At 55.9% G+C, this 15,467-nt stretch overlaps 1 protein-coding gene across 8 annotated transcripts in view; it reads left to right on the forward strand.

Moving 5' to 3' along the window:
- The window catches only part of Morn1 (MORN repeat containing 1), a 46,965-nt gene that overhangs the window by 3,442 nt on the left and 28,056 nt on the right, over window positions 1-15,467 (forward strand). For all 8 annotated transcript variants that reach the window (XM_047522453.1, XM_047522480.1, XM_047522473.1 and 5 more), the window contains 4 exons: window positions 994-1,084; window positions 1,806-1,893; window positions 9,300-9,396; window positions 9,965-10,075. In XM_047522453.1, the coding sequence (XP_047378409.1) occupies window positions 994-1,084; window positions 1,806-1,893; window positions 9,300-9,396; window positions 9,965-10,075 (387 nt within the window). The remainder of the gene's footprint in view (window positions 1-993; window positions 1,085-1,805; window positions 1,894-9,299; window positions 9,397-9,964; window positions 10,076-15,467) is intronic.

Here is a 15,467-nt window from a genome sequence, read left to right on the forward strand (position 1 = left end):
CTCCTAGACTACGTCCAATACAGGTCAGCATGCTGGGCCATGCACTCGAGAGTCCCTGCCTGCTGAGTCCTGTGACACTTGTCATATCTCAGCTGTCCCCTGCCACCTAGCAAACACCCACCACTGAGATTATTTGCTCGGGCTCCCGTGGTCAGCAGGTTGGCCCAGGACCCACTGGGCAGGTCTCACATGGGGTTGCCCCCAGGCCTGCAGCCACAGCTCAGCAGGCTTGGTGCTTTACCAGGTTCCATGTCTCAGGACAGCCAGGGGAGGCTGCAGGCCCTCATTCTGTTGATCAGAGCAAGTCAGGAGGCAGGTTCAAAAGGACTAGCCACACCTCTAAAGGACTTGAGCAGGCAGTGCCACCTTCATTGTAGAGGTGGCTTCCTTCTTCTCCAGGGCTCGCTGTGTTAGAAGTGGAAATACCCTCATATTTCTGAGCTGTCCAGATGTGAAGTTCCAACAGTTTAATGAGGTCACGTTCTCCTTCACTTTTTCTCTGTCCACAGAGTGAGTGACTCTGGTGGAGTCATCTAAAACCTAAGCCAAGCCAACACGCACAGACTTCAGGTGCACCAAGCGCTATTCAGCTGGTTCCATCTCAGACTCAGACGCTAGGTCTGGGGACCTTCAACAGATCCCTACTCAGAGCCTCTGAGAGCTGGACTGAGCAACCTTCATGGCCCCATGTGCCAGCCCAGTGGAGCAGATGTCACTGCCCCAACTCAACATGTGCTATTCCTGCCCAGGCAGTGCCCATGGCCTCTGGGTAGCCTGACCTGGAAGGACAGCCTGGCTCCTGGGTGCAGGCTCACTGAACCCCAGCCTTCCCCTCAACTCAAACCTTCCAGCTGGCCTCTCTACTAGGGTGGGGCACCCGCAGGGCTGCAGGCAAAGTCCCTTCTGGAAGGCAGTCACTCTCAAGAGCCAGGAGTGGGACCATCCCTGGCAGGAGGCATGCAGTGCAGTTGGTGTCTTTTGTTCCCTCCCTAGGACAGGGGTTTCTGGTGGACAGGGATGGACAGGAGTATCGGGGGTCCTTCCATGACAACAAAAGGCATGGCCGAGGACAGATGCTTTTTAAGTGAGTACGGGTCTTGGCGTGGGCCATGGGTAGCCAGGGCAGGGGCCACCCCTGAGTGGGATGGGTTCTGCAGAGCCCCAAGCCACGGGTGTCCAGTCCTTAAACACTGGGTCCTGAGGTTACTCAGTAAATCCTGTCTTTTGTTCTCTATCTCTTGTGTGCTGGGAGTGCATCTAGGGCCTTGCACATGCAGGCAAGCAGTGAGCCTTGCTCCCTGCCCTCTCTTCCTTGAAACTGGTTGTGTGTTTAGTAGAAAAAACATCACACCCCCCTCATTAAAGTACCTGGTGGTTGGTGGGGCTGGGGAGGCAGCCCCTTGGCCGCCTACCGGCTGGCACAACCACCCTCCAGACACAGGGCGCAAGGCCTGGGGCCTGTGAGCCATTGCCAGACGGCTCTCGCTTGACACCCACGCTGCGCCCAGCACGGCCACCTCTCCTCTTTCTTTCATCATTTCCTGGTTCACGTAGCAGGAGCTGAGTGCGCACGGTGTGGAACCTGGCATGCTCTGGAAGCGGGTCCTGCAGGGGCAGGCAGACTTGTCCTGCCTGACTCTGGCCTCCTGAGCCGGCCCTGGTGAGGCAAGAGCCTGCAGGCCATCTGTTCAGGGCCTATTTTTGCCTCAGTCCCGGTGGTGCGTGCTGAGCGCAGTGGGAGGAGTGGGTCTGAGTCACAGCCACCACCTGCCTCTGGGCTGAGGGCCCTGCACTGTGCCCCTCAGGAACGGCGACAAGTATGAAGGAGACTGGGTCCAGGACCGGCGTCAGGGACACGGGGTGCTGCGCTGTGCTGACGGCTCCACCTACGAGGTACCCGCCGTGCCCCCAAGGGGAGGTGTGAGGCCCTGGGGTAGGTCTGGCTTTTCCAGGTAGCAGGTCGCTCCACTGGTGCCACCCTCCAGTGACGCACAGGGGCACAGCCCCTCAACACACCAGCCTGGCTCCCTGGGGCAGGTCTCCCTCTACCCCTGGCCTCCTCAGCTAGACAGACCTTGTGCCAAGTCAGGCTTCTGAGAAAGCCAGTCTGTTAGCACAAGGCTCCCACACACGGGCCCCGCCTCTCTCCAGCTGAATCCTGAGCACCCACGAAAGGCCCGTCCACACCGGCGGCTCATTCCGCAGCCCACGCTGGTGCCTCCTCCTCTGATGAGGCCCTGACTTGGGCGCCCTCTCCTCCTGCTGCCGAGGCAGACCCCCGAGGAGCTGAGGCCCTGTGTGGCCCAAACCTCCCTTGCCACCCAGCAGCCTCAGCCTGTCCACAGAGCTGCTCCCCTGCCCACTGCTTCTCAGAGGCCCACCACAGTAGTGTGCTCTGGTCTCCTGCAGACCCTCCGGGGTAGGTACTGTGACGTCTTCATTTTACTGATGAGGAAACGGAAGCTTCCTGAGAGTGGTTTGGTCCAGTTGAGTTTAGGCGTTTAGCGATACCTGGCCCTGGAAGCCTTTGCACCAGCTTGTCCGATTCCTGGAGCCGCTCAGGACCCTGACACTGTGCCCTCATGGAGAAGAGAGTTGCTCTGAGTACGGAAAGCATGCTGGTGAGACACACCTGGGTCCAGGAGGCCCCCTGAAAAGCAAGGCAGGAGCCCCATCCCCTCTCAGCAGGAGCAAGGCTCACTTGGTCCCTGCAATAGGTCCCCTCCCTCTGAGGGACTTCAGGCTCTTGGGAGAGAGGTAGAGACCGAGGCAGGTAGGAAGACCTTTCCAGACCTTTGTCATTGGCTTTTGCACTGAGTGTGGACCGGAGCTCAACTGGGAGCAAAGCAAGCAGGGCCGACTCGTAGTGGTGTTGGTGCCAGTGGCACGTGAGTCCTCTGCCGAGCCAAGCACAAGCACCTGCCATGGGCAGCCTCCCAGAGGAACCAGCACTTGAGCTGAGACTGGGAGGGTGTGGACAAGCAGCCACCTAGAGATGGAAGGGAAGCGCCTGTGAGGCTGTGGCACAGTGAGGGCAAAGGCTCAGGGGCAGAGCAGGCCCGCACGGCAGAGGACGAGGTCAAGACCCAAGAGGGCCACGTGGCCCAGAGGCACGGGGGAGTGAGTGGCGCTTCCCTCCTGGATCACAGCACCCTGGGAAGAAGCTTGGAAAGGCCCCCTGGCTCTCGTGTGGAGAATGGCAGGCGAGAGGGCCCCGCACCCCGTCAGGAGGAGGTGCCTGCTGCAGGAGCATAGGTGAGGGCTCCCTGACAGGTGGGCATCAAGGCAGGACGGCTCATGGTTCCTGGCCTGAGTGTTGGGAGGAGAGCACACCTGCTGCAGACAGAAGCTACCGTTAATGTCACCAGTGGAAATGTGACACAGGATCGCTGGCCAGGAAAAGGGGCAAAGGAGCAAATATGGAAATGGCAATGCAGGAGTGCCCCGAGGTGCCTCCAGGACAGGTGACATTGGCCTGCTGCCCCGGGGCCTGACCGCAGGGCAAGCTCCCTCCAGTGGGGGTCAGGAGCCAGGAGGGGCGGTGCTGGGGCTGCTCACAGCCGGAGCTGTCCCCATGTGGGTTGGGGAGCGCCAGCCGGACCAAGGGCCTGGGGCCAGCCCTGTAGAACTGGGCTGCCGGCAGGGATGGTGACCGCGAGGCCCAGGGGTTCCCTGAGTGTCCCGCAGCCTCAGCAGGAAGGAGGCAAGTTCAAGCCTTGGACAGCTCCAGCCCCGGCTGAGAGAGCTGCCAGGCCCCTGAGGGAGGCCTGTTTCACGGCAGTGACCTGGTGGTTGGACTCCTGTCAGAGTCAGAGCTGGGAGGAGGGCGGTTCTGAAGGAGAGGGCCAGCTGCAGGAGCCCGAGCAGCAGTGCCCACTGGCTGCCCACAGCCGCCGGACCCCAAGACAGTCATGGCAAGTCTGTAAAGAAGCCACATCTCCCCAACTGGGCCACGTGTCCACCGCACAGGACCTGTCTTCCCAGCCTGTCGCAGGCGGCTTGACTCAGGCGTGATGGGAGAGCACACAGCCACGAAGACCCTCCTCCTTCCCGCACTGTCCCCTGCCCACAGCTGGGCCACCCGTGCAGAGCTGGGAGGAAGATGTTGCTGCTGTTGACAGTCCCCTGCTCAGCCCCTCCCTGCTGTCAGTTCATGCCAGCCTCAGCCTCCTCTGTGACAGGCCATCACCCTGTTTTGTAGATGGAGAAACAGAGGCCCAGTTATGTCTCCCAAACCAGGAAGTGACAGAGGGGCCCTGAGCTTCAGGGGAGACGGCCCTGCTGGGTCCCCTCAGGGCCTGACTCACCAACCAAGGACAAAGGGAAGCTGTGCCTGCTGGTGGCCAGGACAGACCCCTCCGCGCGCCAGAGTTGGGGGAAGAACCAAGGTTTCATGCTCCTCCAGCAGAGCCCTGGCTCCAGAGGCAGGTCTGTCCCCCTCGGGTCACCAATGAACTCAGCTCTGCCCCGCACTGCCACCCTGCCTTCCCTCCTGAAACCCGAGACTGGGGACTGGCCGTGGCAGTGCAGTGCCACCCGCAGCCAGGGCATCTCCACCAGAGGGCAGCCCAGCCCCACTCACCAGCACCACGCCGCCTCAGGCCTCCGTTACCGCTGACGTGGGAATGGCTCCTGTCAGGGCCCACCAAGAAAGCCAGGAAGCTCAGGCTTGCCTGTGGTCGTGACCTCCCGTCCTGGGACCCAGAACCTGGAATTCCACAGCATGTTTCAGGAAGGCTTCACCCCCTGGTGGCCTGCGTGTCCTGGTAGTCAGGACCCAGTCGCCCATCTGCAAACCCTTCATCAAGCGCTGTGCACACACCCCTGGCTGGCCTCTGACCCTGTGGCTGACCAGTTGGGGCAGGAGCCCAGAGCAGTGTCCAGGGGAGGGGAGGAGACAGCCCCCAGCCTCTGCCTGTGCTATGTTGGCCTGTGGCCCAGGCGCTGCATCGCATCAAGAAGTGATGGCAGCTGCAGCCAGGGACACAGTAACCAGGGGACCCAAGTCTGGACACATGGGCCCTGAGTTCCATGTCCCTCCAGCCACCTTGTTCAAGCGGCCCTGGTATGACTGAGGGAAAGCACCCCCTCTGGACCAGCGTGGACAAGAGCCCTTTCCTTGGAGAATAATCACAGGCAACATGCGGGTAATGTGGCCTGTGCCGCCTGCTGGCTCTTGGCTGCAGCTCCTGCACCACACACTGAAGCCCTCTCTTCTACCTGGGCTTGTGCTGAGATTCTGGACAGAACCCTCGCACAGCTGCGTCTGGCCTTGTGGGCCGGTGCTCGGCTGCCCCTGGGAAGCCCACCAGCAACACTTCCCACTTATTTTGGGTGCAGCTTTGTTTTCTGAGAAGACTGGGAAGTAGCAAGTCCTCCCCTCACCCTTCTGCTCTGCCTAGGCCTTCCATCCGCCCAGAGTTGGGCCCCAGCATCTCCTATCAGCCCATGATTTCCTGGCTAGTACAAAAGGATTCAGACCCAGGGCCAGAGGAGCTCATGCAGAAGTCAGCAGTTACTGCAGGCGAGCTCAGAGCCTGCTGGAGACCCCCAGGGACATTCTTCACACTGGGGCAGGTGACATGGGAAGGCCCTGGAGGACCCCAGAGCAGTGCACTGGGGAGAGCAGCTTGGTGGAGGGGGCTCCTGTGTGTTTGAAGGAGCGTGGCATGTCTGCAGTGGAGGGCTTCCTACAGCCAGGGGAGGGGGCTCCAGGAACACTGGCTGGCCTCCGAGGGAGGCCTGCTGTCCGGTATTTATGGGCACCTTACCTCCAGCAGTCTCCAGCCTCCCTCCTCACCTGGCATCTGTGGGAATACTGCTCCAGAGAAACCCAAGGGCAAATGGAGACAGCGCCTAAAGCCCCCTCCTGCATCCTGTGCCACTGCCCTGGGGTCAGGAGGGCCAGGTCCATGAAGGCAGGGCTGGTGACTCCAGGATGCATCCACACAGATCCTGGGCAGAACTGCGGGTGTTGGAGCATCTGTGCCCAGCAGTGTCCTTTCCACACTGACCCACTCCACCTGCCACAGTCACCACAGGAACTCTTAGGGCAGTGCTTTTGCTAGGCTCAACGTCCCCACCACATGTGGGAGTCATTGATATCAGGACACCAGATCTGCTGACAGGAAGTCCCAGGAATATGCAGCCAGGACCAGAAGGTGGAGCAGCACCCCACGGATCCCACCATTCATTGGGAAGGGAGGGGGCCACCATGTCCTCCATGGCTGAGGAGCAGTACACATCCCACCACCATGCCCAGGGCCCAGGAAGAAGATCCCAGGCACTCCTCACATACGATGTACCCGTGGGGGACTGGGAGGCCCTGATCTCAGCTAAAGGCCTCACCTGGCCAGGTCCGAGGCTGGGCTGTGATTGGGGACAGTTCCTTCTTTCAGAACGTGCTCGCCCTATTCACCCTCTCCACCCCTGCCAGGCCCTTCCAGCTGTGATCAGCCAAGTCCCTGGCACCCAGGGAGGGCCAAGGCGGGCAAGAGCTCTGAGAGATGGACTTCTGAGGCATGGCAGCTGCAGAGTCACTGCTGATTAAAATGTGGGAGAAAACAAGCGTCAGCTAACTAGAAAGAGCTCCCTGACGCCAGGTGCAGTGGCCTCGCCTGTCACTCCAGCGACACGGGAGGTTGAGGCAGGAGAATGGCAAACTCAAGGCCAGACTCAGCAACTTAGCAAGGCCCTGTCAAAAACAAAAAGGGTGGCAGCGCACCTGGGCTCCCTCCCCGTGCTGTGGAAAGAGTGCTTCCTAGGTGGAGCTGGACGCTTGTTCTCATGGTTCATTCCAACTGATCTGTCCGTGGCTGGACAGTGCCCATCCCAGCCAGAGGCACTGCTTGTAGGTGTCGCAAGGAAGCCGCTGAACACGTCCCATCTGTGGGCTGTGCTCACCTGGCCCCAGGAGCCACAGCACGGTTGCGATATGGCTGCCGCTGGGCAGGGCAGGACATTGCTAGGGCTGGCACCTCCTCCCTCCTGAGGTCGCCTGGGTAGCTGCAGGAACCCTGTGCTCACTCTCACGCACACACCACTCCTTGGCGTTGGCTCTTTCTGCTCCCCAGGCTTGCTTTATGTTGGGTGTGGGTCTTCCCTGGCTGTCCCTATTGTTGTCACCACCCTCCTGTCCCCCCCACTGCATACCTGTCCTCACCTGGGTGCCAGGCAGCAGCACTGCTGGGAGGCAGGAGAACTGGTGGGACCCACTCCATGGGTCAGCAGCGTTGTGTTCCACCCCTGGCCCAGCCTGGGGCTGAGGCTGCCATGTGATGGAGCCCACCCTGGACACCCAAGGAGCCAGAGGCACGACAGGAAGGAGGTGGCTGCTCTAGGGCACTTGACTCTCAAGTCCAGGCCAGCCTGGCTTCATTGCATTTTGGGCTGCTTCAAGGTGGCCACAGGACCCCGTGTCCATGCTGTAGTGAGGAACCCCTCCAACATGCAGGTTAAGACACATGGGCTTGTACAGTTCCTGCTTTGGGCATGCATGAACTAGCAAGCAGGAGGGTGTCTGAGCGTGGGGTTCACGTCTGTGCAGACGGCACTGCACCCTGGGTTAACTGACCGGTCTGCTGCGTGCCCTGCCGAGGCCCTGGAACCATGGCAGGGTCCCAAGATTCCAAGGGTGCCCCTCGCAGCCCCCCCTCAGCAGTGGCAGCAAGCACTGTGGGTGGTGGGCACCATTGGCCATGCTCGAGTGGCCCCCGGGAACGTGGTGGCTGGGGGCTGCTGGCTTGCACAGGACCCACCTCACCACCCTGCTCGGCCATCTGCCTGCAGCAGGTGATCTCCACAGCTCTGCCAGGGTCCTGCCTGGTCTCCTTGCCTGGCTCCTCTTGCTGTGGTGCCCACCTGTGGACAAGCGCGTGTCTCCACCTCCCTCTCCAAAGGCCCCTGGGGCATGGCAGGTGGAGAAAGGGAACCTGGGAGCTGTCTGAAGAGCCAGTGTGCCTGTCCCATGGTGTCCCTGCAGACCACGAGGGCTTCCACCAGCCGTGTGCCAGATCATGGCCTCTGTGGAGAATTGGAACAGGAAGGAAGGAGACCAGAGGCAGGAGTGAGGACAGAAGTCCCAAGAGTGGGTGGGAGGCTGCTCTGGAGGAGGGGCCAATGCAGGCCTGTGGCCCCCTCTGTGGGAAGTGTAGTCACAGGACCAAGAAAGACGCCAGGCTGAGGACCCACGTGCAGGCTCCAGCAGGGCCTGGCCATGCAGCTCCTGAGCCCAGAGCCCACTCCTGGCTTCCGGCCCCAGGCCTGCTCACCGTGTCCGTGCAGCCCGACTCTGGGGTCTCAGGTCCATGGTGCATGGATGGGAAAGGACACCCAGGGCTCGGAGCCCCTGTGAGCTGCAGCTCTCCTGTTCAGAGGACCGTGGGGCTGGGGAATGAGTGACTCCTGGCAAGTGTGTGGCATCGGCACTCCAGGAACGCAGCCAGTGGGTGACCATGGGAATTAGGAGCTGTCCGTGCTGGGCTCAGATCTCGGGTCTCACTGCCGGAGGGACAGGGCCACCATGGGGCCCCTCAAAGCCCTCCTCAGGGATGACTTACAGAAAGGGGCAAGGTCTGGAGGTACCAGCTGCATGGGGACCACAACTGTGAGCTGCCCACCAGAGGGGCAAGCAATGGAGCCGCCTTGGCCAGTTTTCCCCTTGCAGAAGTAATTCATAGTCAAATAAATCACCATTTGCCCTCCAGATTTTCCATGGAAACGCTTTTCCTGCTCTTTCAACTCACTGTTCCACTCTGTTGTGCATGTGAGCTGGAGACCAGTGTATTGTGAGGGACGCAGGGACCTCCGGGCCCAGTGGGCCTGTGTTCACACTGTTTGTTTGTTTTTAGGTGGTGGTGGACCTTTATTTTATTCATTTATTTATACGCGGTGCTGAGAATCGAACCCAGGGCCTCACACATGCTAGGCAGGCGCTCTACCACTGAGCACAAGCCCAGCCCCATCATACTGTGCTCTAATGGCCTTCCATTCAGGAGCTTGCAGCCTAAGGGGATGAAGGTGCACCTTGTCCTGGCAGCGGGGGTCAGTGGGCCCGGGCTCCAGGCTCCCTGTGGTGCAGCCACAGAGCTGTGTCTCTGATCGGAGCTCTCCGCCTGTTATGCACTTGTACTTCCTGGTGTGTTAAAAGCTGAAGGGTCAAGCGGATTGGACAGCATCCTAGCAAAATGGCACCTTGCCACCCAGGAAAGCACTGGCCTCTGGTCCTGGAGGCTTGGAGCTGTGCAGAGGCCCTGATCCCTGTGGAATCAGCCTCTGAGGCCATCCTGTCCTCTCTGCAGGGACAGTGGCACAGCGATGTCTTCAGTGGGCTGGGCAGCCTGGCCCACTACTCAGGAGTCATCTACCATGGGCTGTGGATCAACGGCCACCCAGTGGGTAGGTATCCCCGGCCTCCCCACTGGCCTGTGGGTCTGCCGTGGGGCCAGGTCTGGGCCTGGCCTCATTCTCTCTCAGGTGGCCCTGGGAAGTCACAGTAGGGTACTGGACCACAAGCACGTCAGGCAGAGTCTGGGATGAGGTGGGATCCAAAGTCCCTTCCCTGTTAGGAAAAGCATGTTGTAGTTTGATTTCAAAAGGGCTTATAGACATGGAGAGGCCTCAGGTCGGACCACAGACCCCTCTGCCACTGGACATCCCAGCCACAGGCATCTGGAGTGGCCTGGTCATGCTCTGCTGCTTCCCCAAGTGGCTTTGGTCTGGTTCCCCTGATAACTCTTCACTCTGATGTGACCACAGGGTGGTCCATGGCCTACAGAGGGGCTGGCCACCTCCCTGGACCACCCTTCCTGCTCCTCTGTTGCCCCTGTGGCCCCTGGGCAGCCGCGGCCCCTGTGGCCCCGTGCACCAGCTGGGCTCCTGCACTTGGGCTGATGTCACATGATGCCGTTTCCTGGCCATGGGGGTCGGCCGTCCCAGCCACCAACGCTGCTCTGCCTTCCCCCAGAACAAGCCTCGAGGATGGTGATTCTGGGTCCGGAGCTGCTGGAAGTGGCCCAGGGAGCCCCCTTCACGCTGCACGTCCAGCTGCAGCAGCAGCATGGGGACCTTGCCAAGGGTAAGCACCCCAGGATGGCGCCTGCGCCTTTCCAAAGACCAGAGGTGAGATGCCTCCAGTGCTGCCTGGCTCCAGTGGTGACTGTGCCCAAGTCAGTGGCCCAGACCTAGCGGAAGCAGCGGGCCTCGCCACCCTCCCACTGGGGGCAGCCTCGTGTGCGCAAGTGCGTGTGGCGTGTGGCGTGCGTGCCTGTGCGCCGTTGCTGAGGGCAGCACGCATCTCAGAACCAGGAGGGAAGAGGAGCTGTCGTCCGGCTGAGTTAGCCCGTCTCTGGGTGGTCAAGGAGGACCGTGTCCGCCTGCTTCTCAGGAGCTCGCCATCCCCCGCTGCTGCGAGGGATGGGCCCACACTCCCAGAGCCCTCCCGCCGCTGCGATCCAGCCATGATGGGAGGCTGAGGCGTGTCCGACGGGTCTCCACCCGTCTGTTCCACAGCTTCCTCGAGCCTTCGTGTTCATGCCGAGAAACTACCCATACTAAGCAGGTCTGGGGTCTTTAGTCAGCTCTCAGATCTGGACGCCACCACCACAGCTGACCCGCCCTCGGAACATCTCCCTCCCCCACCCACCCCTGGCAGGCTCTAGCCTGTCCTCTGACTGCACATTTCCCTTCCTGGATGCTCGATGTGGATGGAAGCTCACCACCTGTGGCTCATGCTCTGTCCTCCCTCCTGGATGGTGTCCAGCTACTCATGTGGCCGCTTCCTCAGGGCCTTCCTCCTGGGGAGGCCCCTGTGGTGGGCATTCAGGCCGTCATGGATGGTGCACTGTGAACCCTGCACAAGTCTGTGGAAACCTTGCTCTGCTTCTCCTGGTGGGCACCTCGGAGTGGAATGGCTGGCCCAGGGCTAGACTTGGGTTTGACTTTGAAAGAAACTGTCCACTGTGTCCAGACGGGGCCCCTCTGCATCCCCTCCAGGGTGCCCATCCTCTGGTTCCTCCACTTCCTTGCTGGCTTGGCATTCTCTGCTTGGTCGCAGCCGTGGTCCCCACGTGCTGCCTCCCTGCAGCTGGGGTTTGCCTTTCCCTGACCAGCAATGCAGGGCAGCTCCTCGTTGGCCAACTGACCATTCATGGGTCTTCTTGGAGAAGTGTCTGTCCAAACGCTTTACCCGTTTTAAAAACCTGGGCTGTGTGTGCATAAGCCCTTTATCAGATACGTCTTTGCAAATGGCCTTTCAGTCTGTGGCCCCTCTTTTCACTTCCTAAATGCTATCCTTTCCACAAAGTCTTCAGTCTTGTTGAAGAGACTGTCCTTTCCCCCTATCGAACAACCTTGGTACCTTAGCGGGAGGTTGGTTCACCCTAAGAGCCAAGGTGCCTGCCTGGACTCGGTCCTGTGACCTGATCTGTGTGTCCATCCCTATAAGGTACAGCCTGTCTCTGCCAGGCCCACGCCATCTCGATCATGGTAGCCTTCAGTGCACTTTGAAATTGGAGACATCTTCAACCTTACTTTTCTTTTTCAAAATGATTTTGGCTATTCTGGACCATTCACATTTCCTTATGAATTTTAGGGTCGACCTTTCAATGTCTGCTGGACTCCTCAGGATTGGACTACATCCTGGGGAGGACCGCCGTCCAGCGGCTCCTCACTGTCCAGAGCACTGCTCTCTCTCCCAGGGTTCGATGTTTTCATCTTGTTAAATGGGTCACTCATAATGTGATATTTATTATTAGATGTTTGATAAATTGTTTGATTAATATGATTATTGATGGTCACTCGTGAATTTATCCGTTATGTTCTTTTCGTGCTATTGTGTGGGTTTGGGTGTTTTGTGTCTTCGACTTGGTTGGACTCAGATATCAGTTCTGAGTTTTTCTGCGGATTCCTTAGAGTCTCTGAATCCATGGATTTGTGCTGTCTGGACATACTCATGGTCTTGCTCTCCCCTCAGCCTGAGGGTGCTGCACTGTGCTCTCCACTGCTGGATTTCACATTTCCACGGGCAGTGTGGGAGGTCCCACTGTGCGCGAACTCACCAGCATCCTTGGTGGGAAGGCATCCTCGCTGTGGTTTTGATTTGCATTTACCTAAAATCTCACAATGCCAAACATCTTTTCAGGTGCCTCTTTCCCATTTGTGTCTCTCTGGAGAAATGTCTATTCAGATTCTTTGCCCACTTAAAAAAATGGGCATTTTTTAGAGTTCTTGTGCATTTTTTAGAGTTCTTTACATGTTCTAGATTAAATCCCTTATCAGATACCTGCTTCGCATACATTTTTTTTTCCCATTTTTTGAGCCATCTTGCAGTTTCATGATGGTACCCTTTGAAACACAAAAGTTGTCTGTTTTGTTGTTTACTGGGGACTGAACCCAGGGGTGCTTTACCACTGAGTCACATCCCCAGCCCTTTTTATTTTGAGACAGGGGATTACTAAATTGACCAGGCTGACTTTGAACTTGCCATCCTCCTGCCTCGGCCTCCCTAGTTGGTGAGATTACAGGTGTGGCCACCGTGCCCAGCCTTATTTTCTTGTTTCTGCTTACTTTAGATTTAATTTGCTCCCCTTTTTTCTACTTCCTTAAGGTGAAAGTTAAGATTTTCATTTCAGACTTTTCTAATATAAAGGATTATTGCTATGAATTTCCCCTTGAGTACTGCTTTAGCTGCATCCTTCAAATTTTGAGATGTGGTGTCTTTATTTTCATTCAGTTCAAAATACTTTCTGATTTCCTTTTAATTTCTTTTTTGACCCATGAGTTATTTAGAAGTGTGTTGTTTCATTTCCAGATATGTGGGGATTTTCTAGAGATCTTTCTTCTGTTGAATTCTACCTTAATTCCATGTGGTTAGAGCCATAGTTTGTATGTTTTGAATTCTTTCAAATTTAATTGAGTTTTTGTGAGTCTATTTTAGTGAATGTTCTGTGTACACTTGAGAAGAGTGTGCATTCTTTCGTTGAATGGAGTACTCTATAATTGCCAATCAGGCTAACCTTGTTCTTACAGGCTGAGCATCCCTAACCCAAAGATCTAAAATCTAAAATCCAAAACATTTTGAGGGACAATGTTTTAGATTTCAGAGCATTTCAGATTTTGGCCTTCTGCATTAGGGATGCTCAACAGGTAAAGTCCTTTAAAATATTCCAAAATCTGAAAAACTCCCCAACCTGAAAGATTTCTAGTCCCCAGCATTTTGTGCAAAAGATGCTCCACCTGCACTGCGATTTAAGTGTGGTGCCCTCTTGCTGGTCTTTTGTCTGCTTGTGCTGTCAAATCCTGAAAGTGGTGTATTGACATCTCTCACCATAATAGGTTTTACCCATCTGCCATCCTTTCTGTCCATTTCTGCATCTGTACTTTAAAGCTGTTATTGGGGCATCAATGCTTCGGGTTTTAGGCCACCTGATTATTTGACCCCTCATCATTCAGGAATTGTCTTCTTTACCCCTGGCTGGGTCTTTGCTTTGATACCCACTTCCTGTGACATCAGTGCCACAACGTTTTCTTCCTTTGACTGTGTTAACCTGGTGTCTTGACCCGCCCTTCTACTTCTGGCCAGTTTGTCTTCATTCACAGAGTGGGTTGGAAGGCAGTATACAGCTGGGTCTTGCCACAATTGCCTTCAAGTGATTTCATCACGCATCACACATCAGAACTTTGTGATAGTCTCCTTTTTTCTCCACTCTCAAGTTTTAGGCTAATGTTTTCATACATCTTTTACATCCACATATATAATAAACTCCATAACATAGTGGTGTTATTTTTGTTGAAAATGTCACTTACCTCTTTTTTTTTTTTTTTGGTAGCGGGGATTGAACCCAGGGGGCCTAACCACTGAGCCACATCCCCAGATCTTTTCATTTTTTATTCTAAGACAAGGTCTCATTAAGTTGCTTAGAGCCTCACTAAGTTGCTAAGGCTGGTCTTGAGCTTAACAATCCTCCTGCCTCAGCCTCCTGAGTCACTGGATTTATAGGCATGTGACACAGTGCCCATCCATTTATTTTTTTTCAATAGTATTTCATAAACAGAGAAAAAAAACCTCACCTATGCACATAACTCCTATCTCTGGTCCTTCTCGATCCTTCCTGTAGATCCAGATTTCTATCTGTTATCACTTTTCCTCCTGCCTGAAGGACTTACTTCTCAGTATTTCTTGTAGTACAGGTTTGCTGCTGATGAATGCTTTCAGGATTTGTTTGGGAACATCTGGACTTCACTCTCAATTTTGTAGCCACGTTCCCAGGCACGAGCTCTCAGTGTGTTAAAGACCTCACTCCATTGCTTTCCAGTTTGCTGTTTTCCTTTCTCTCTTTCTCTCTCTCTCTCTCTCTCTCTCTCTCTCTCTCTCTCTCTCTCTCTCTCTGTCAATTGTGACCTTTCACTTTGGTGGTCTTTGAGATTTTCCCTTGATTGCAATTTGATTATGATGTGGGATTGTTTTCCTGTGTTTCTTATGCTCAGGTCTCACTGAGCTCCTTGCACCTGTGAGTTTATAGTTCTCAGCCATCATTTCTTCTCGTATTTTATCTGTTGCAGCTCTCCACATATTAGCCATGTGCTGGCCCATTTGCAGGTTTCTCCCTCTTTTCCTTCTTTTTTCCCCCATCTTCCTTTCTTTTTTATTCTCTTTTCTCTCAGTGTTTCGTTTTGGGTGGTTTCAGTAGCTGTATTTCCAAGTTCAGAAATCGTTCCTCCTGTGTCTGTCTGTTGAGAACCAGTGTTTCTTCAGCTCACATGTTGTACTGCTCACGTCTATATGCTCAGCCTCGTTCCTTTTTATGTTTTCTGCCTCTCTTCACACTGAACCACTGAGCATGTTGTGATAACCACCTTTCTCGTGTCCCAACACTGATGCTTGCACTGTTTTAGTTCCAGGGTGGTTTTGACGGCTTTATTTCTCTCCTCCTACTGGCCACATTCTCTTGCACTCTTTGCATGCCTGGTAAATTTGATTGGATGCCAGACATTGTAAATTTTGCCTTCTTGGAGCCCATATATTTTTGTATTCCTATAACTGTACTTGAGCTTTGTTCCAGGGCAGAGTGGGGTTACTTGAAGACAGTTTAGTCCTTTCATTCTTGCTTTTATGATTTGTGAGGCAGGTCTGGAGGAGAACTCCATCTAAGACCAGTTATTCCCTGTCCTAACACAAGACCTCTCTGAGCACTCTGCCCATGACTTCCAGCTGGGCTGAGGAGAACAAACTCTCTGATCCTGGGAGCCCCAGACCCTGTCCCCTAATTCTTCCAGGTGGCTCTTTCCTTGGCCACATGAGTCTCCTCACAGGTGTGTGCTGATCTGTGCTCAGCTGAGAATGTGGGGGCCTTGCAGGCCCCCAGGGCCTCTCTCCTCTCTCTGCCGTATCCTCAACTCCATGCCTTGTTCCCCCAGAGGCTCAGCTCGTTTTCCTCAACTGAAAGCATTTTCTGGACAGCTTCTGGGGT

The sequence above is a fragment of the Sciurus carolinensis genome, chromosome 1 (assembly GCF_902686445.1).
Source record: "Sciurus carolinensis chromosome 1, mSciCar1.2, whole genome shotgun sequence".
NCBI lineage: Eukaryota > Metazoa > Chordata > Mammalia > Rodentia > Sciuridae > Sciurus > Sciurus carolinensis.